Here is a 20,592-nt window from a genome sequence, read left to right as displayed (position 1 = left end):
GGGAAGGGAAGGGAAGGGAAGGGAAGGGAAGGGAAGGGAAGGGAAGGGAAAGGTGCAGCCCACCGAAGGGCAGAGGAGGGCGATGAGGAGGGAGGCGAGCTCTCCCTGGGGAGATGAGGGGGTGGCTTCCTGCTTCGATGGGGGCGACCCCGGGGGCTGCTGGCCTCTCCAGGGGCCGGGAGGAGGTATTTAGTTAAAAAAAAACCCTTCTGAGGAGGAGCAGGGGCTGCCGCAGGCATCAGGGGCTCTGCTGAGGTGACAGGTGGCAGCGTGAGGTTACTGGTTGGACTTGGTGATCTTAAAGGCCTTTTCTCACCTAAACGAGTCTATGATCTTACGTATCTTTCCCCTTGCGCCTCATAGAATCCCAGACTGGCTTGGGGTGAAAAGGACCTTAAAGATCATCTAGTCCCAACCCCCTGCCATGGGCAGGGACACCTCCCACTAGACCAGGTTGCTCCAAGCCCCATCTAGCCTGCCCTTGAGCATTCCCAGGGATGGGGCAGCCACAGCTGCTCTGGACAACCTGGGCCAGTGTCTCACCACCCTCACAGCAAAGAATTTCTTCTTCAGATCTCATCTCAATCTCCCTTCTTACAGCTTAAAACTGTGGACTCCTTGGGGAGCCGTTCTGTGTCCCACCAGCTCCAGGGACAGGTGGAACAAGGGACTTATATTTGGGATCCTAGGGGATGGAGGGAGTGATCAGGATGGGGGAGCAAGAAGGGGGAGAAGAAGATAAAGCAAAGACAGAGGGAAGAGAAAGTGAAAGCAAAGTTGGTACAGCTGGTTCTCATTCCCATTTCCAGAACCAGCCTGGCCTCCTACCAGCCTGTCATTCCAGCCCTCATCTTTCCCATCATATGTATCAGACAGACCCCCACCAGACAATTCCTCATCACCTTTACATTCACATCCCACCATCAGCAGGTCTTTCTCCTTCCCTAACAACCTCTTTTTGGGAGTCAGTGCCAGGGACAACCTTAGGTACAAACGTTGAAGACCAGGAGGTCTTGAAGGCAAGTTTGCATTCCTTCTCACAGCAATATCTGCAAGGAAGGACATGTCACACGACCCCTGAGAGAGAGACATGGACCAGGGTGGACTGGCACAGACGCTGAAAGGCATGATCCTCAGCATGGAATCCTGACACTCCGTAATGGAGTGGGAACTGGGAAGTACTGGCACTCAGGCTCAGCTCTTCACTCACGGCTTTCATGCCAGGCTTCCCAGGCAGATCTTTTTCAGAACACATACCAGTGGCTGGAGTTTAAAGACCTCAACTCACTCCAGTAGCTGGCACTGGGGCCCCACTGACTCCTGTAGCAGACACTATGGGCTAGAGGCACCTACACTCCCAGTCTGACTCCGGCAGCTGGCCACAGCTCCACGCAGACACAGGTCTCACCAGCAACCAGCACTTTGTCCTTGCAGGAGACACTCACACTGCCAAGGTTTATTTCTTGTCATTGGCTCCATGTCTGTTTTGTCAGGCTTGTGTCTTGGTATATTTTGGGTTTGGTTCCCCTTTTTTTCCCATAGTTTCCCAGTTGACCAGCTCCCTGATCAGATAACCTCACTGGAATAAACCTTCTCAACCTCTTGCTCACCAATTCATGTGACTGACCAGGCTTGGTTCCCAGCACTGCTTCCCTTATCATTTGCTGATCAGATTTGTTTAACTGGATGTTCTTGTTCATGGCTTCCTTATTATTATCCCTCAAGATACTGAAAAAGGTCCTCAAGCAGACACCCTGACAGGAGCAGACACTTTCCTTCCACACACAAACCGTTGCCCAGTTGCCACCTGCCTGTCTTCACAGCACAACCACTGAAGTCACACACAACTGTGGCTCACCTGAAAATAAAGGATACAGAGACCAGCCACGTCCAACTAGATTAATTTATTAGCAAAGACTACAAGGAAGTATTCTGAATCACCACTTTGTTCAACTCCTTGGCTTTCCAGCAGCATCGCAAAAACTGTGCAGGAACCACCAACCACCTGGTTGTGATCCCAGCTGGTGTGATCCCAGCTGGCTACATGTTCTCCATTGTCACCAGCCTGTCTTGATGTTACAGATGCTAACGTCACATGCTGCTGAGGGCAGCTGAGGAAGGTGATTCTCCATGTTGGTCATACAAGGGCTTTTGCTCAGCAGTGAGGCAAGAGAAGAAGCGAAGCTCTAAGACAAAGCAGCTGCAAATGTTTGTGGCAAGACTGGAAGAAGATTCTGACTTTATCATGAAGCAAGGGGATTTCTGAGCAATGGTAGGAGCAGCACACCTTATTTCACACAACTTTGTGAGCAGTTGGATATTGTTTTCTTCATGTGGCTTCAGGTCATTGTCACTACCACAATAATGTTCCTGTGTGATCTACTGTAGGTGATCCTGCTCTAGCAGGGGGGTTGGACTAGATGATCTTCAGAGGTCTCTTCCAGCCCAAATTGCTCTGTGATTCTGTGATTTTGTGGATAGACTTGTACTACATTCTTCTAAAATGCAGAGCAGTTGTGGTTCTTCATTCATCTTGACTTGGCCTAAAGCTTCTCTAGTTCATTAAGTGCTTCCTGCTTTGTAATTTTCTGCCACGAAGCAGGGATTTCTCCTTTGCCATGAAATTTTCCATTGTACTGTTTTTCTAGCTCTGTCCTGAAATGAGACACAAACCATTTCCAGTATGCTTGCATGGATGGGTCAGAAGAAATGTTCCAAGTGGAATAAGGAGGCCCTGCATCCCGGTACCTCTTGTAGGGGATCCATGTGTTTTCACCAATCAGGAATAAACAATCACTTGCAACACTACTAGAACAAATATCGATGACCAGATTATCTGTTTTATGCCACCTGTATCCCTTCAAAACTTGCGGGCGATGGAAGATGAGCTGATGGTCTCCATCATGATTCCTCATGGTGTTCGTGCAAACAGCCCCACAGAAGGGACACTGCTCCCAGCACCCTGAAAACTGTTCAGCCAGGATGGTGTGAGGCTGCCTTTCAAATGAGCTCATATCAGCACTCGCAAACTCTTCCTGTAGCTGTTCCCTCAGGGGAGCCAGTGCTTCTGCCATGGCATTGTTCAGGAACTCTATGTCAGTTATCTCCTGATGCTCAATGCCCTTCAGCTCACTTCTGGGCAAGCTCAGCACCTCCCCGAGTGCACTGCAGAATTCATCCAGCCAAAGAGAGATTTTGTCGTTTCTGTCTTTTCTGTCCTTGACAATGTTTGTTGATGTAAAGACAGCCGACTGGATGCATTCATAGTAGATAGTAAGGGAGTTCTCTAAAAACTTCTCCAGCCTCCGGTTCCCATCTAAACAATATGTCTTAACACGTGACTCAATGTAATTCTTTAAAAAGTATTCTGGGCAACTAAGGTACTCCTTGAAATGCTGAAAATTTTCTTCTTGTGCCAGGTATCTCAGGATGCAAACTTCCAGAGACGATCTATTGCCATTGAAATCTGAGATTTTCCCCTGCATGTCTTGAGCTATGGTAAGAGCTGTCTTGTTATAGACAGCCTGGTGAAGAGCTGGGGCAATCTTCTCACACAGGAAAACAGCAAATGTTGTGATAGAAGTGGCTCCTTGGCAGGAAATCTGGAAACATTTAAAGAAATCTTCTCTCTTGCTCTCCAGGTAGATAGATGGATCATTGGCTTTTTTGAATGCTGCATGCATGGCTTTAAACCTTTCTGCTGCCATTCTGCACAGATACAGTGATATATCAATCCTGTAATCTTTATTAAAACTGTATTTTGCAGTGCTAGGGACAGAATTCACACCTTTCTGTACTTCATTTAGTATTTCATGAATAAAACTTCGACTGTAATCCCTTTTCTCCTTTTCCTTCCTATCAATGTTTGCCTTCACACACTCTATGATGTTATCCGTAATGTACTGTATGGTGCTCGCCTCAGCATCATCAACATTCCTAGAAAAAATGTGCCAACGTTTTTTCGTAGCAATATGTTTCTCCAAGTCAACAGAAAATACTCTGTGTCTGGGAAATGTCCAGATCCGTGCATGTAAGTTAGGCTCCTTAAAGTGATCTAGAAGAACATCTTCTATTTCCACATCAATATCAACCTGTTCTGCCAGGGGAGCAGCAGAGGAGACTTCAGCAATCCAGATTGCCCAGAGAGAAATAAAGTTGTCTCTCAGTTGTTTGTCACTTAATTTCTGCCCTTTTAGAGACAGAGCCAACTGCCTGCTCTTTTTCAGGAGCTCATTTTCATATTCTGACTTCCTTTCATCCAGTTTACACTGACTCTTCCTTAGTTCAATAAGATTCTCACACTTCTTTCTAGTTTCAAGAAGAAGAGACTCTTTTAGTTCTTTCAGCTTCCGTTCTGTGCTGACTTTCCACTGGATCAGTATCTCACAGTCTCTGTCTTCACTGAAATACTTTTCCATGTCTTTTGTGATGGCGTCACTTGTCTCTTGCACTAGTGTTTCAAGGTAATCTGTGGTGACCTTCTGCAGCTCCCCATTCCGAACTTTATTCTCTAGTTTCATTTGCACGTCTAAGATGTGACTCCTCAGCTTCCAGGTCCACTGACTAAATGCAGTTTCTAGATTCTTGTACGCAGCAATCTCCACTGAATTCTTGAAGCTGAAAATGAAGTTTTCATTCAATAAAGCATTCCAGAGGTCACTAATACGAACTTTCAAGCTGGAGAGCCTCAACACGCTGCCTGGTGACTCATTCTTGGCAGCCTGAAGAATTTTGCTCTTTAATTCCTGGACGTTCTGGCTGTAGGTGGGATTGGGTGGTGCCATTGGGGGGTTTCCTTCCCACAGGTGAGCAAAGTAATGAATGTGGGTGTTCACATCAAAGCGGATGACATCGCTGAAGCAGGAGATGTCACAGAATTCCTGCTGAGCTGCTATCATGGTCATCTCATCCAGCTTTTCTTGCAGACGTCTTTGTCCTTCCATGTTCTGTTCCTTGGCAGTGATTTCTCCCACATTTTGGTGGACAAATAGGCAGCTTGGAGAAAGTTTTACTTGCTTCATCCTCAGAAAAGCTTGCACAGCAATCTGAAGGACATCTTGCATTTCTGAAGGGTTTTCTCCAAAGATATTGATGAGGGTCATGTTGCCGATGCCGATGACGAAGGTGGCCAGCTCATTGTCATGATTAAGGGACTGTTTATTGGCCATCTCTATGGCACGAAGTCCTTCTGTGTCAACAACGAGCATGTAATCAAAGTTCAAATCCTGTTGCAGCTTCTCCTCCACTTTAATTAGCTGCATAAATGCTCCCCGAGTGCACCTCCCTGCACTGACATTAAACTGAAGTCCAAACATGGCGTTCAACAGGGTTGACTTCCCTGTGCTCTGGATGCCAAGAACAGAAAGAACAAATACTCTTTTGTCCCCCAGCTTCTCAATTAAACTGTCAAAGATTGCTCCAACCCATCGTAGTGGTACGTAAGAAGCGTCACCATCCATCAGCTCGATGGGATACCCTGAAACCATCAGATCAGCTGCAATGTCTGGTAGTTTGACAAAACATTTATCCTTTGACTTCATTGCTTCCAGAGCTTCATAAATCTGCCCTACCTCTCTCAAAATATGCTCAAGGCCAATGGACGAATCATTTATTTCATTGGAGAGGGCTTCTAACTTAACCAGCATCAGAGATTTCAGGTTGTTTTTTTCATTGCTTTTCTTTATTCCCAGGATTTCAGACCATAGCTGATGATACTTTCTTTTCAGTTCATCAAGGCGATCAGAAGACAGGTCATCCATGAAAACCTTCATCCACTGCAGGAAGTATTTCTTGGTATCTGCTGGCTGTGATTCAAGAAAGCCAAGGACTGATCTCATCAGCTCGTTGAGGGGGAAGGCTTTATCCAGTTGCTTTCTTCTTATTGCTGACTTCTCTGATTCAATTTGGCTCCGATGATGCTCGATGCTCTTGTTCCTCTTTTCCTGCAAGCGAGTGAGTTCTTTGTCCTTTTTGCACCATGAGTACCACAGTTTTCCTTGAAGAGGCAGTAGTTGGGACTTGATCTCAAACAACTTTTCTTTCTTCAGAAGCTTCATCAGGGCCTTTGCCTTTTCTTTAGCTGTCACACACTCGTCTGTATCTTCATCAACTACGAATCCATGCTTGCGAGCTTTGTCCAGGCAAGCATCAAGGCTGAGAAACTTGTTAGATCCTCCCAGGAGATCTCTGATTGTTTTTGTCAGCTCACCTATTAAGTCTGCTTCATTTCTGTTCTTGATACCTATTCTTATGTTTTGGCTAGATCGGCCAGCTGTGACATTCTCTTTCTCAGTGAAAAGACAAACCAAAGGCCTTTGCGACTGCCACAGGTCACGTAGAATTTTCATCCCTTTCTTGTCACTCTGATCAGACTCAGATACAAGAACCACGTTCACAGCCGACATCTCCTGTAAAAACTGCAGCTGTTTGTCGTGATCCCTCACATCTCCGCGCAGGTTACAGAAAGCAACACAGCAGTCAAAGCTGTCATCATCACTGCCTCGGGGACAGTACCAGGAGATCTCCACAACACCTTTCATCAGCAAACAGTCTTTGGTGCTGCCTTTGCAATGTCGGTGGAAAAAAGTGTCGTGCTTCTGTTTGCTCAGCAGAGCATTCAGGATCTGAGACTTGGAAGAGGAGGAAGACCTGCCAATCCGTATGAAGGACACAATGGGTGTCTCTGCCTGATAAATGAGTTTGTTTTTGTAGCTGGTAATTCTGGGCTGCTCTCCTGACTTCTCAACCCCCTTCCAGCTCTTTTTAATTTGGCTGAGGGACCAGAGGGGGAACTCTATCTGTGAAGTGCACGGGTTTGGTACCAGGAGAGGCAGAGCAAACTGGCAGAAAGCAAGCTTTGTTGAAATGTACTGTCTCATGAAATCATCAGCACAATGAAAAATTGCCATCTGGATGTCCATGGGGTGCACACAACTCTCCCTGGTTGCAGATTCATGGGCTTCATCCTCCAAATCAGTGAAAAAGTCATCAAAGGAATCTGGGGGTTCATGCTCTTCCTTTGTGTTTTTTGGCACAGGTGTGAGTCCTGCATTGGGCTCGTCCTTGCAAGTCAGGTACCTCACCCGATAATCCACGGTTAAAAGCTTTTGCAAGAAGTAAAATGGTAGTTCATTCTCCTTGCTGGGCTGGCTGTTGTGTAAAGATGTGTTGTATATAATGTGGAAATCTTCTGTCCCCATTTTTTTCGGATAGTGACTTTCTAGTCCAAGGCGCTTAAGTAAGTGGAGGAACTCTTGGTTTGCAATGGCTTGATTTGCTTTGGATTTGCTGCTGTCTGATTTGGACTGATTGGAAGGCTCTTTTCTTTGAAAAGTGTCTTCCATGTCTTTGATTATGCTGTTTTTCTTCAGATCATCACATGTGTCATCGAAGTGCCCATTGATGAAGGAATGCAAGTCATTTTCCAACATCTCCCAGTCTTTGAATCCACTGTGCTTTTCCAGGAGAGTTTTTATCTCTGAAGACCATAAGCTTTTCATATGATGTTCCATGAAAACTAAACGCTCATTTTTCTGCTTGGAGGACACCTCTTTATCTTTGGGAGTTATGGTTAGACCTGTCAGCAGCAGGAAGGCCTGGGCTCTGTAAATGTCTTGGTCCTTCAGATTCAGATACTCCTTGTGCCCCATTTGCATTTCATTTATCATGAAGTTAATTTCTGGATATCCAAGGAGGTACTGAAAAGTGCTCCTTTCCACCTGGTATCCTGTGCTGGTCGTAATTAAGAGCACCAACAGTTCTATGTCTTTTTGTGCCCTGTCCTGGAGAAACTGGAGAAAGGAATAAACAGATAGGCTTGCAGTCAAGGTGGCTTTTATCTTTGCTTCATGAATGGCAGATGCGGAGGTTTCTGGTGCATAGGTGACTTCCTGGATGTGCTCCTTCATTTGCAGCAGTGTCTTGGTGAGATCTTCAAGCTCAGAAACATTGGGAGTTTCAGGAAGCATGTTCTCAGTATGGAAGATCCATTGCATAATAAAGGAAGATCTGGGGAAGTCCTTCACAGAATAGATATGAGGATCCAGGAGGCATCTCAGCAAAGACTTGATATAGGTGATGTTTTTTGGAGGTGACCTCTTGCAAAACAGAACACTATTCACCAGGAACTCCTGCAGCGCTTTGTCCGACAGGCACACGTTGATCCAGACACTGTGGTTTTTGGTTTTTTCATTCAGATTCTGTTTGAAATCTATCAGGGTGAGCAGTTTGTTTTCATCCACCGTCACCTCCCAGGCCTTTACAAACTCCATGAAAGCTTTGGCCTCTTCCACCGCGCTGACCAGTTCATCCCCAAACATGGTGCCGATGCTGTGATTCGTTAGCTCTTCATACACTGCCCTGAGGCTGCTGCTCATTTGATAGACGGACTTAAAATCACTGCAGTGATTGAACTGGATTATATCCCACACTGGGATCAGCTGAAAGCCCCGGTCGATAACACTCCAGGTTGTGTTATTAGTTACAAGCCCCATTTTCCACTGAGGAAGAGAATCTGTCTGTGATGGGCCCCCAGTGTGGGTCACGTAGAGCTGAACTGCTGTGTGGGCACTTCTTCTATCTCTTCCCTGGCTAGATGCCTGTGAGCTGGATTTTGAAACGTCCACGTCCACTCCCACGCTGACGCTGAAGCCGCTGTAGCTGGCCCCCACGTAGCAGTTCAGTGCTTCAGATACTTGTCGCTTCATCTCTTCCCGCTGCTCAGCTTGGAATCCTTCCGTAGATGCTTTCCACCAGAATATCCCTCCAAAGTGGAGGGGACCCTGGTTGACGTGGGACCCAAACCTGCTGAAGAAGCTCGTGCACCTGCTCTTCAGCATGTTAGGCCTGTCTGCTTCCTGGGTGATGCTCAAAAGGTGCTCAATGTCTTGCAGCTCCCGCAGGGCCGCATCTGACAGGCAAAGCTGATGCTTTTGGAAGTAGCAGGAGGCCAGAGGGATGTACTGGTACTTGGTGGTGCAAATGTAGCTCTGCTCAGAGCGGGACTGGTGGGTGTTCTCTGACCGTGAGGAGCTGCTGTAGTCTCCACCAGCTTCAACATTAAACCCCCAGAACCCAGCTTTGGCAGAAACACTGATGCTGAACCCCAGCTGCTCTATGGACTTGGTGAAAGTGGCTTCTGCTGCAGAGGAGGAGAACTCCTTCCTCTCAAGCAGTGACCCTTGCTCTGGACCGGCAAGCTTGAATCCGCTGGGAACCCTGATGAGCTGGTCTCGCTTTGCCAGCACATCCGCAAGGCTGCTGGTTCTGTAAATGCCCTGCAGGGCCAGTCCGCCTGACGCCCGGCTCAGGACCTCCATGTCTGAAACATTCTCACCCCTGTCCACAGATGACTCCTGCTTCTCCAGCTGCTTCTGGATGTTCTCCAACACATCCACCAATGACTCCTGCGGTGCTGCCCAGAATTCTCTGGGAATCTCCATGGCTTGCCACAGAGCCTCCTCTTTCTGTCTTATAACATCCTTGCCGTGGCTGCGGCTCTTGTGCATTTCTTTCAGCTCCTTCAGGGCTAGCCTGGCTGCTTCTTGTCTCTCCTTCACCATCTTCAAGCGGTCCTTCTGCAGCTCCTCAAAAGATGCGTTGCTTTCTGTTAGTTCCAGAAGTTTTCGGAGTGCCTTTGTTTCCCAGGGGTACCGTACTTCGCACTCCAGCTTAAGGTAGTCTTCATATTGCAGATGCTTCAGGGCTTCTCTGGACTTCACTCCCAGTATCTCTGACAGTTTTGGGAGCCAGTATCCATCATCCAGTCCTTCCTTCTCACATGCTTCTGCCAGGAGTCTTTTAGCAAGAAGTGCCTTTTCATCATTTTCTTGTATGTCCTCCTGGAAACCCATGGCTGTGGACGACGAAAACAGACTTTCTTTAAACGGACTAGAACGATCTTTAAGGTCCTTTCCAACCCAAACCAGTCTGGGATACTATGATTCTATGACAATGGATGTTCTTGCTGCTTTCCCATTTGCAGGTTCAACCCTGAAGCTGAGTGTCTATCCTGGATGCAACACACACACCCTGACTTGGCCATACAACCTGCCATGGGCAAGGTGCTGCCTTCAACCATGCCCAACAGGACTTATAAATACCTAAGTACAGATAGCCATAGACATTCCTGGGTCCCTCAAGCACCAGCACAGTCTCTATATCCATCCAACACCCCTGCCTGCATCCTGCACCCTTTTACCATCCCCATGGGTCTCCTCACTGGCTGGTCCAGCCTGGTGCTCACCAGCAGAGGCACACACTCAAACACTCATCTCATGGGCACCCCCCACTCACAGGATACACTCAATCCAAATACCCAGTGCTGGGCACACAGGCTCTGATACGTGGTCCTGCTCTTGCTCACAGCCATTCCTCTCCAGGAGCTGGTTCTCAGGACACACATCATTCCTGGGAAAAATACAGGTTTCCCTGTCCAGAGCTGTGCCTGGAGCATCCTGTTAACGTTAGGGACTGTAGACTTTGGGTCTTTGGCATTGTCTCCAGGACCCTCTGTCTATCCAGTTTGTGTCCTTTTGTGGTCTTCTTTATTGTTTCTCCCTTCTCTTATTTTCCTATATGCAGTGGAAAGGTCCTTGACTCCCACCAATGACACAGGATGCTTACCCAGGACAGGTCTTGATCTGAGGTGCTTGTGACTGGGCTCTTGGACCCTTCCAAAGCCCTTAATGTCAGTTTTTCCTTTAAAGTCAGTGATGATTTAGGCAATATGCTCAATTAATGTGGGATCTGGTTCATCTCACCTCACAGCAGATGCTCCTTTTGGTCAGATGCTTGAATTCCAGAGGACACAGGCAGCCAAGGTCTCCAACTCAGCTGAGACAGCACACTGTCACACAGCAGTCCTGGTAGACAAGGCTGGGGTGTTAAGATTAAGATGGGGACCAAATAAAGGATTCAGGAAGACAGACACTGGGAAGGAAAGGCCCAAAATCCTAAAGTAGAAGAACAGAGAGTCAGGAGATGGCAACCCATCAACATGAAGGATTCATTCCAGGGAGTGGTGGAGGCCACCCCTTCCCCAGCAGTGATGATTTCCCAGCCAGCAAAGAGTAATCAGGGCATTTTTGGGGTCCAGACCAGAGTTTCACCTGAGACATAAACCTACATACCTATTATGTATGTTAGCCCAAGGACAGTTTAGAAAGCAGACTCATAGAATAATTTTGGTTGCAGAAGACCTTTGAGATCAAGTCCAAGACAGATTTCCTGCTTTCAGAGACTCTTCTGCACACAGCAGAAGGTGCCCAGGAGTGACTCAGGACAGGACTAGTGCAGTGGCTCAAGAGTGACTTAGTGGACAGGACTTGAAGACTGGAATAATGTCACATGGAGGAAGACCATGCCTGGCCACAGAGTCAAAGAGCAATCTGACTCTAATATAAAAAGGATCCCCCAGGATAGAGATCCTCATTGAATCATCAAGTCACAGATGGGTTTGGGTGGGGAAAGATTATTAAAGGCCATCTAGTCCAACCCCCTGCAGTGAGCAGGGACATACTCAACCACATCAGGTTGCTCAGAGCCCCGTCCAACCTGACCTGGAATAGTTCCAGGGATGGGGCATCTCCCACCTCTCTGGGCAACCTGGGCCAGTGTCTCACCACCCACAGAGTAAAAAATTTCTTCCTTCTCTCTAGTCTGAATCTCCCCTTTTCCAGTTTAAAACTGTAAACCCTTGTCTCATCACTACAGGCCCTGCTAAACAGTCTGTATACATCTTTGTTACAGGTCCATTTAAGTACTGAAAGGTGCAATAAGCTCTCACTGGAGCCTTCTCTTCTCCAGGCAGGACAACCCCAACCCTCTCAGCCTGTCTCCAGAGCAGAGTGCAGTGCTCCCACCCTCCCAAACTGTTCTCTGATTCTATGATTCTATGAAACATCTGTGCTCCCTGGTCAGGCTCAGCCAGCCTCAAGACAAAACTCAAGCCCCTCAAGGCAGGAAGAAACCCTACAGAGGTTGGTCCCCACCAGTGACTAAGCACTCACCAGCAGCTCATGCACTTCTGCCAGCAGATAGGGGAGAGAAGTGGAAAAACAAAAGCAGGAGAAACTCCTGGGTGAAGATAGGGACAGTTTAGCAAGCAAAGGAATGTAGCTCCAGCTCATCAAGCAAAGCAGAGTGTTTATTCATTCCTTGCCCTGTTTGGGCAGATGTCTCCTCGGGAAGCAGAGCCTCAGCATGCATGAGAGCTGCTTGGGAAGGGAAACATTGCAGCCACCAACATCTTCCCCTTCTTCCTCCTTACCCCCACAGCTGAGCCCAACACTGTGCAGCTCCGTCCCCTGCCAGCTTCTTACCCTTGGCCCACTATCAACAGTATTTCAGTCTCAGATGCTCAAACCAGCACTGCACTGTGATAGAGAGCATTAACTTCAGCCCAGCCAGACCACTCAGGCAGACTCTGAACTCCCAGCACAGCTTCATATTTCTTCAAGAATAAGGATAAAGCCACATTTGATTGTTAGTGCACACAGAGCACCACTAAGCATATTTATGGAATAACTAGGGATCATTTTCTTCTATGGAAGACAATGAGGGGCTGCACCGGGGACCAGAACACTTTGGGTGGTGAAGTTTAGACTGTAGGAGAGGCTCAGAGAGGTGAATCCCACCATCACTCCACTGAAAGGAAAAAGAAAAACTCATGGGGGCTGAAATCAGATGATCTTTAAGGTCTCTTCCAACCCATGATTCTGTGAGTCCCCTTGGCTTGGGGTCAGAACAGGATGTCCCATTAATGTTGTTTGTTACCCCAGTGCTGTCAGGCTCTTTACCAAGTGGCGCAGGAGGAGACACCACCACCCAAGCTGCCCATGCCACCACCCCCCAGGACTGCACCCCAGCACCTGTCACTTCTGCACCCCCAATAATGCTGACAGAGAGAATATTGCAGCAAAGGTTATTAGTGATGGTGTTCCCCTGATTACCTGTTCAGCTTCTGAGGACAAAAGACTGCCCACAGGGCTGCCTTCCCACCTGCCCTCGCTCTGACATGTCCCAGCCTGGTTCCCCGTCACAGCATCACAGAACAGTTTGGGTGGGAAGGGACTGTAAAGATCATCTAGTTCCAACCCCTTGCCATGGGCAAGGACACCTCCCATTAGACCAGGTTGTTCCAAGCCCCATCCAACCTGGCCTTCAACACTGCCAGGGATGGGGCAGCCACAGCTGCTCTGGGCAACCTGGGCCAGTGTCTCCCCACCCTCACAGCAAAGAACTTCTTCCTCAGATCTCATTACAACTTCCCCTCTTGCAGCTTGAAACTGTTCCCCCTCATCCCACCACTCCCTGCCCTTGTCTAAAGTCCCTCTGCAGCTTTCCTGTAGCCCTTTCAGGTACTGGAAGGTGCTCCTCCCCGTCCCTCCCCGTCCCACCCAGCTGCCAGCTGTTGAAGCCAGGCTTTGTACCTCTTTGTATATCAGTCTGTCCCTGAATCCTGCCTGGATCCCTCCTCCTTCTGCACCTTCTCCCGCTCCGACCCTTCTCCCTCTTTACCACCTTCCCAGTTCTACTCTTGCAACACACACAGGTCCTCAGAGCTTCCCCCAAACAGGCTGATGACCAAAGTTTCCTTCCCCCATCCCACACCCAGGGCAGAGAGCGCTCACCTACTGCCCTAAAAATGCCTTCTTTTTCCTTCCGTGGCATCTCTCAAGCAATGGGAAAACATGTAAAATATGAAGCAGAAGACAAACAAGATCCCTGTTCTGTGCTGATCCCTGGCTCACAGCCCCAGAGCTCATCAGCAAGTTCCTACCTTCTTCTTCCTTTGGTGCTCAGCAGCTCCCAGGCTGGTGTCAGCCCACTCCAAACCCTCTCTTTATAAATCCTCTGGTCTTCTTTGGTAGGTTCCTGCTTCCAGCTGATAGAGGCAGAGAGGAGAAATTACAGCTTCCCGGAAATCAGGCCACTTCATGCAGTATGTGAAAGTGAAACTGAGGAGCTGCAGCCTGAGCTGTTGCTGAGGCAGCTCAGCAGGCACCAGGAGCCCCCGAGGAACACACAACAGGATCCTAAATCATATCCTGGGCTCTGCGCAGGAGTACCCAATGCTTCCATCCAGTGCTAACAGATCCTAGTGAAGCTGCTGCCTGTGTCTGGGGTGAAAGGCAGCTGAGGCTGGGCAGGGCTGGGCAGCACTGCAGCTTTTGGCTGGAAACCTCCAGACCTGCTCCTCTTACCTGCAAATCACCAAATCACAGGATGGTTTGGGTGGGAAGGGACTGTTAAAGCTCATCTAGTCCAGCTCTCCTGCAGTGAGCAGGAACATCTTCAACCAGATCAGCTTACTCAGAGCCCCATCCAACCTGACCTGGAAGGGTTCCAGGAATGGGGTATCTCCCACCTCTGTGGGAAAGCTGGGCCAGCATCTCATCATCCTCAGCATAAACAATATCGTCCTTATTTCCAGACCAAATCTTCCCTCTTTCAGTTTAAAACCATGATCTGTTGTCCTATTGCTAAAGACCCTGCTGAAAAGTCTGTCCCCATCTTTATTATAAGCCACTCCAGGTGCTGGAAGGTGCTCTAAGGTCTCCCTGGAGCCTTCTCTTCTCCAGGCTGAACAACCCCAACTCTCCCAGCCTGTCTCCAGAGCAGAGCTGCTCCAGCCCTCACATCATCTCTGTGGCCTCCTCTGCACTCACTCCAACAGCTCCATGTCCTCCTTTTATTGGGGATCCCCAGTACTGGATCCAGCACTGCAGGAGGGTCTCACCAGAGCAAAGCAGATGGAAAGAATCCTCTTCCTTGCCCTGCTGGTCCCGCTGCTGGGGATGCAGCCCAGGACAAGGTTGGTTTCTGGGCTGCCAGCACACTGTGCCTGCTCATAGTGAGCTTCTCATCACCCAAAACCCTCAGGTCTTTCTCCTTAGGGCTGCTCTCCATCCCTTCATCGTGCTGTGGGACAGGATGGCCCCTGTACCCTGTTTCTGCCTTCTCCTGACTGGCTGGCTGACCTCCCAGCTCCCCAAAGCCGACCTTGCCAGCTCTGGGATGTTCTGGGTGAGGTGGGATCATGGGGACATGGGGCAAGTCCAGCCCAGCAGCACGAGGTGCAGAGCAAGGGGCCAGGTGAGCCCCTTGGGGGTGAGCGGTGCAGTCACCGTGTCCGTGGGTCTGTAGGATCCCCCAGCACACATGGACATGAGGCTTGAGCTCTGCATTTCCTTACTTCATTCCACATGGCCACAAGTACCACAAAAATTGCTTCTTTAAGGTCCCTTCCAACCCAAACCATCTGCCCTGGGGGACATGCTGCAGCCCCCCCAGGCATCAGTCCCAGGGGCTACATCCCTCTGGCTGCCCTGGGGGAGGTGCTCCAGCCCACCAGGCACTGCTCCAGGGGCTGTGAGAGCACTGGGAGCTCCTGGGGGGCTGGTTCCCACAGGGCGTCCTGCCAAAGCAGCGCCTCTTGGCACCCTCCATCCTCAGGAGGGGTCTGGAGCATAAACTTTTGACCAGAGATAAGAGAAATGAGGGTTTTTTCCTGAAAGCACGTGAGCCTGAGGAGCAGTTTCAGTTCCAGGGACTGCCTGAGCCCTTTCAAAGAAGGACTCTGATTTCTGAGAAACAGAGTGGCAGCTGAGCTCAGCCGAGGGCAAGAGGGGAAAAGGAACAAAATAACTCTGCCCAGAGTCTGGCAAGGTGCAGCAGCAGCAGTCCAGAAAAGCAAACTGCTCCACAGTCTCCCCTGTTATTAATTACTGGAATTAATGGAGAAGGCAGTGGTTAACATCACAAGGGGGGTCTCAAAGCCTACCTGCAAATGTGTCTCCCTCTTTGTTGCCTGGAATTGCAGAAGGGGAGCCCCAAAAACACCCCAAAGTGGGTGATGGACACAGGAGGGCTGGGGGCTGCAATGAGGAGCGGGGAGGGAGCAGCTAGACAGTTTAGCCAGGGGGACAGAGCTGCTCCATCCTCCTCCTGCCTCTGCAGGGGCAGGGCAGCCAAACCTACAGCCCAGGCTTTGGAGCTGGAGGGGAAGGGGCTGCTCGTGTCACTGACAAGCCCCCAACAAGCCAGAGGCATCAGAAACAATCTCCAAAACCTTGAGCCATCATCACCAAGAGCTCGCACAGATGGGGAAAGCCCCTGGGCTGGAGCAAGGCAAGAAGCAGGAAGATGGGAAGGGGGGACCTTGGCACAGCTTCCACAGCTGCAGCCACCCCAGCAAAGCATCAGATGATTATAAGCACCCAAGGAATAATAAGTGAGAAAAAGCAGCCAAAGTGGCTCTGTCAAGGCCAAATGCTGTCATACCAAGCTGATTTCCTTCCCCGAGAGCTTCACTGGACGTGAGGACAGGGAAGTGGTAGCGGGTGTCCAGTCCCTTGGTTCCTGCTGCATTTTCCAGCACAGGAAGCAGGCACAACCCTAAAAATTTCTTCCTCAGACCTCATTTCAACCTCCCCTCTTGCAGCTTGAAACCATTCACCCTCATCCCATCACTCCATGCCTTGTCCAAAGTCCCTCCCCAGCTTTCCTGTAGCCCCTTCAGGTACTGGAAGGTGCTCTAAGGTGTCACCAGAGCCTTCTCTTCTCCAGGCTATACAACCCCAGCTCTCTCAGCCTGTCTCCAGAGCAGAGCTGCTCCAGCCCTTGCATTATCTCCATGGCCTCCGCTGGACTTCCTCCTACAGCTCTGTGTCCTTCTTGTGTTGGGGACCCCAGAACTGGACCCACCCTTCAGCAGGGCAGGAGGGAGACACCCAGGGGTTTTGGGGTGGGTGGCAGAGAGTGCTCCACATCCCCACAGGAATGGGTGCTCACAGGTGTTGGAGAGGTCTGAGAGCCCAGCAGAGCCTGCAGCAGGAAGGTGCACACACATCCCCCCCCATGCACACACACACACACAAAAACACATGCATGTCTGTAAACATACGCAGAGACACAATGCATACATAGATACACACACACAGGCACATGCATATGTAAACAGATACACATATACCCCCTGGGGATGCCCAGATCCACGATAACCTCCAGAGCAACATCACTGCTGAACCCTTTGGGTGCTCAGCCTTGTCTTGGAGGTGGGAGAGGAGGGACATGGTCATCCACGGCCAAGGACAGAGGTTTTCACTCATCTAATTCCCCACATCACCATTAAGCTCACAGTGAAAATGCACTTGGTCACCATAGACTTATTTTGGTCAGAATAGACCTATAAGATCATCAGGTCCAACCGTTAACCCAGCCCTGCCAAAGCCACCACTAAACCATGTCCCTCAGCACCACAGCTACGTGGCTTTGAAATCCCTCCAGGGATGGGGACTCCACCACTGCCCTGGGCAGCCTGGGCCAGGGCCTGACAGCCCTTTCCAAGAAGAAATTGTTCCCAATAACCAACCTAACCCTCCCCTGGCACAACTCGGGGCATTTCCGTTTGTCTTGTTGCTTGTTTCTTGAGAGAAGAGACTGATCCCCCCTCCAACCTCCTTTCAGGCAGCCGTACAGAGTGAGAAGGTCTCCTTTTCTCCAGGCTGAACACCCCCAGTTCCCTCAGCTGCTCCTCATCACACTTGTGCTCCAGACCCTTCCCCAGCTCCATTGCCCTTCTCTGGACACGCTCCAGCCCCTCAATGTCCTTCTTGTTGTGAAGGACTCAAAACTGACCCCAGGATTCGAGGTGCAGCCTCTTCAGTGCCAAGCACAGTGGGATGATCCCTGCCCCGGTCCTGCTGGCCACACCAGTGCTGATACAAGCCAGGATACTGGTGGCCTTCTTGGCCAACCTCTTGGCCCCTGGTCACCAGCCTGGAGCCAGGAAGAGCCAGGATCTCCCACCATGGATGGCCAGCAGCAGGAAAAAGAAACACCAAACCCTGGCTTGAGGCACTGAGTGAAGCCTGGTGCATGAAGTGATGGTGCTGGCACCCACTCCTGTGTCCTGCTGCTCCCTGTGGATCAGCCACACATTGACTGGGGACAGGGACATCAGCCACAAAAGGGTCCATGTCAGGGCAAGAGTGACACTCTCCATGGGTGCCCCCAACCCTAGGGTGTACCCCACAGGCCTTTCAGCCCCGTCCCCAGAGCCACAATGTCCCTTTCACAGAAAAAAAAAGGTGTGGGGATAAAGAACAGCTCAGGGTGACAATGTGTGTCCTCCTTCCATCATCATCTCTGTACTTATCCCCATGAGTGACCCCTGAGATCTGCTCTATGGCTGCCTCAGGGGGACCTCAAAGCATGGGCATTACTCCCCAACCACAGCCCTACACTCAGAGCCCCCCCCAACCCACCTCTTTGCAACCCAGCTGACTCTCCCTGCCCAGCTGGGCCTCCTGGACCCCCTACCTTATTTGGGGAGTCTGCAGAATCCAGCCACAGCCCCTGGACCCCTTGAAGCACCCAAAACTCAGGGTGCCAGCGAAGGTTACTGAAGAAGTGGTGGCGGCTCAACACCTCCATGGGGAACTGGCTCCTGTCAGGCAGGGGGGTAGTAGTGGGGGATGGAATCTGGGAGCTGGAACCCTTCTGTCCTCCCCAGGAAGATGTTTATTGAGGCTGAGCATCCTGCTTCATGCTGTGCTCTGGTCCTCCCACCAGCTCCAAACACCGAGGCCACAGATTTCGGCGGTGCAGCCATTGGTGAATTCATCCCTTCACCCTAGTCCCTCTGCCCTACGGACAGACAGATGGACAGGCCACTGTGCCCCATACCTGGAGGGTCATTCCTGGGGCTGGGCTGGTTGCCACAGGATCCCAGGGAGCTGGAGGGCCAGTATGGCTCAGCCCAGCTTGCCCAAGCCAGTGGGACCCCATGGGAGCCAGTGGGCCAGCCAAGTGGGGTGGCATGAGGGGCAACCACCCTCAACTTGTGCCACCCAGGGCCCGGTGCCCACCTCCCTGTCTTGCTGGCTAGCGTTGGCCATGTTTGAGCTTCTTTGGGGGAACATGGTGACCTCAGGGTTCCCTCTGGCATCAATTCTGCATCAAGGGCTTAGTTCCAGCTGCTGCTTCATCCTCCCATGGCATCACCTTTCTTCTCACGTGCTCCAGGACATCCACAGGAACATCACCTTCACTCTGGAGAGAGAGGTCACAGTGACCACCGCCCACCCAGGGGGAACCAGCCCCCCATGTCGTTATGGCTGGTGCCCACCCTGAACCCACGGCCCCAGCGTGGGGGGATGCTCACCCCCAACGATGCTCAGCAACTCCTCGAGCTCCTGCTGCAGCCGTAACTGCAGCAGATCCCGCAGCAGTTCCCGGCGCCGGCTCCTCGGGGCCACCCCCATGCGCCGCAGGGTCCCCTCTGTCAGCCGCAGCAGGACCCGACCGGAGACAGCGTGTTCCTGGGCCAGCTCCGCCAGCTCCCCAGCCCCGCTCCGTGCCACCAGCCAGGCGCCCACCTCTGCCACCGTCCACTGCCCCACCGGCTGCTGCTCCAACACCTACACCAGAAGGAGAGCGGGGAGCTGGGATGTCCTCTCATCCCCCAGCCTGGCCTTCCAGTCCCATGGAAGCTGCAGGGTGACCCTCACTGCCATGGTCCCCCCTACCCAGCCTGAGGGTGAGCCTCGGTCCCACCCCTGCACTGATGCTGGTGGATGCATCCATGTCCCCATCTTCCACCTATGGGGGTCCCTCATCCTACACCCATGGAGGTCCCCTGGCACCCAGACCCAATGACCTATGGGGTGTCTTCAGTTCCCAAGGCCCTGCCCATGCTCACCTCAGCTGTTGAGTGTCCCTCCGGCAGTGCCTCAGCCCCATCCTGCACCTGGGTGTCCATGCACAGCGTGGGGACAGCTCAGGATCCCTACAAATGGGGTATCGTAATCTTGAGTCCGACAGTTCCCCTTGACCCGGCCCCCCATGGCAAATAACACCCTGCCATGGCAAAGCCCCCCCATCCTGGGGTTCCTGCCCACCACTACCTCCCAGAAGGGGGCTGCTCACCAGGGCACCAAGCCAGGGGCCATGGTGAGGCCCCACTGCCTGTCCTGCCACGCCAGCACTCCGGGCCTGGCACACCCGGGAAGTGAGATCAGCCCCAGCCAGTCTCCATACCCACCACGGCCATGAGCCCTGGGGCTGGGGGGGATGCTGGCACTGCCTAGACCCTCACCCCAGCCTAACCTCCTCCTCCCCACCACTCTCCACCTCGCACCTCTGCCCTGGCTTGGTGCCAGAGACCAGGAGAAGGAAAGAATCACGGAATCCCTTAGGTCGGAAAAGACCTTGAAGGTCATCCGAGTCCAAGAACAAACCTTTGCCCCAGCCCTGCCTGCATGGGCACGGCCCCAGCAGCCCCAGCTTCCTCCCCCAGCCTCCTGCCCCAGCTGCCAAGGACACCCCACCACTCCCAGAGCTGAGGCTGGGGTGGAGGAGAGCAGAGGCAGGGGCTCCCTTCGTACCTGGAGCCAGCGAAGGAGCTCAGCAAAATCTCCTCCATCTCCCCACCCCGTTTGCCCCCACGCAGCCAGGAATGGGACCCACCAGAGCAGCTTCGCCTACGACGGTGACAAGGGTCGCTGCGGAAGACACAGCAGAAGCCTGGGAAGAGCAGGCGGGAGGAGCAGGATGAGCCTCGAGGATGAGTCACATCCCAAAGGCTCC

General features: G+C 51.3%; 1 protein-coding gene across 1 annotated transcript; it reads right to left on the bottom strand.

The window, feature by feature from the left end:
- Positions 1-1,889: 1,889 nt before the first annotated feature.
- On the bottom strand, positions 1,890-13,858 carry LOC127383246 (interferon-induced very large GTPase 1-like). The gene is made up of 3 exons (XM_051615838.1): positions 13,781-13,858; positions 10,761-10,952; positions 1,890-9,853 (listed from the first exon to the last, which is right to left on the bottom strand). The coding sequence occupies exon 3, from the start codon at positions 9,849-9,851 to the stop codon at positions 2,544-2,546; it is 7,308 nt and encodes a 2,435-aa protein (XP_051471798.1). The 5' UTR covers positions 9,852-9,853; positions 10,761-10,952; positions 13,781-13,858; the 3' UTR covers positions 1,890-2,543.
- Between the last annotated feature and the right edge of the window lie 6,734 nt (positions 13,859-20,592).

This window comes from Apus apus, chromosome 3, assembly GCF_020740795.1.
Source record: "Apus apus isolate bApuApu2 chromosome 3, bApuApu2.pri.cur, whole genome shotgun sequence".
Lineage (NCBI taxonomy): Eukaryota > Metazoa > Chordata > Aves > Apodiformes > Apodidae > Apus > Apus apus.
The sequence above is the reverse complement of the archived record's forward strand: the minus strand, read 5'-3'. Positions and strand labels throughout refer to the sequence as shown.

Excerpts from the sequence above, each read along its gene's own strand:
- LOC127383246 (XM_051615838.1), bottom strand. The coding sequence starts at position 9,851 with ATGGGTTTCCAGGAGGACATACAAGAAAATGATGAAAAGGCACTTCTT.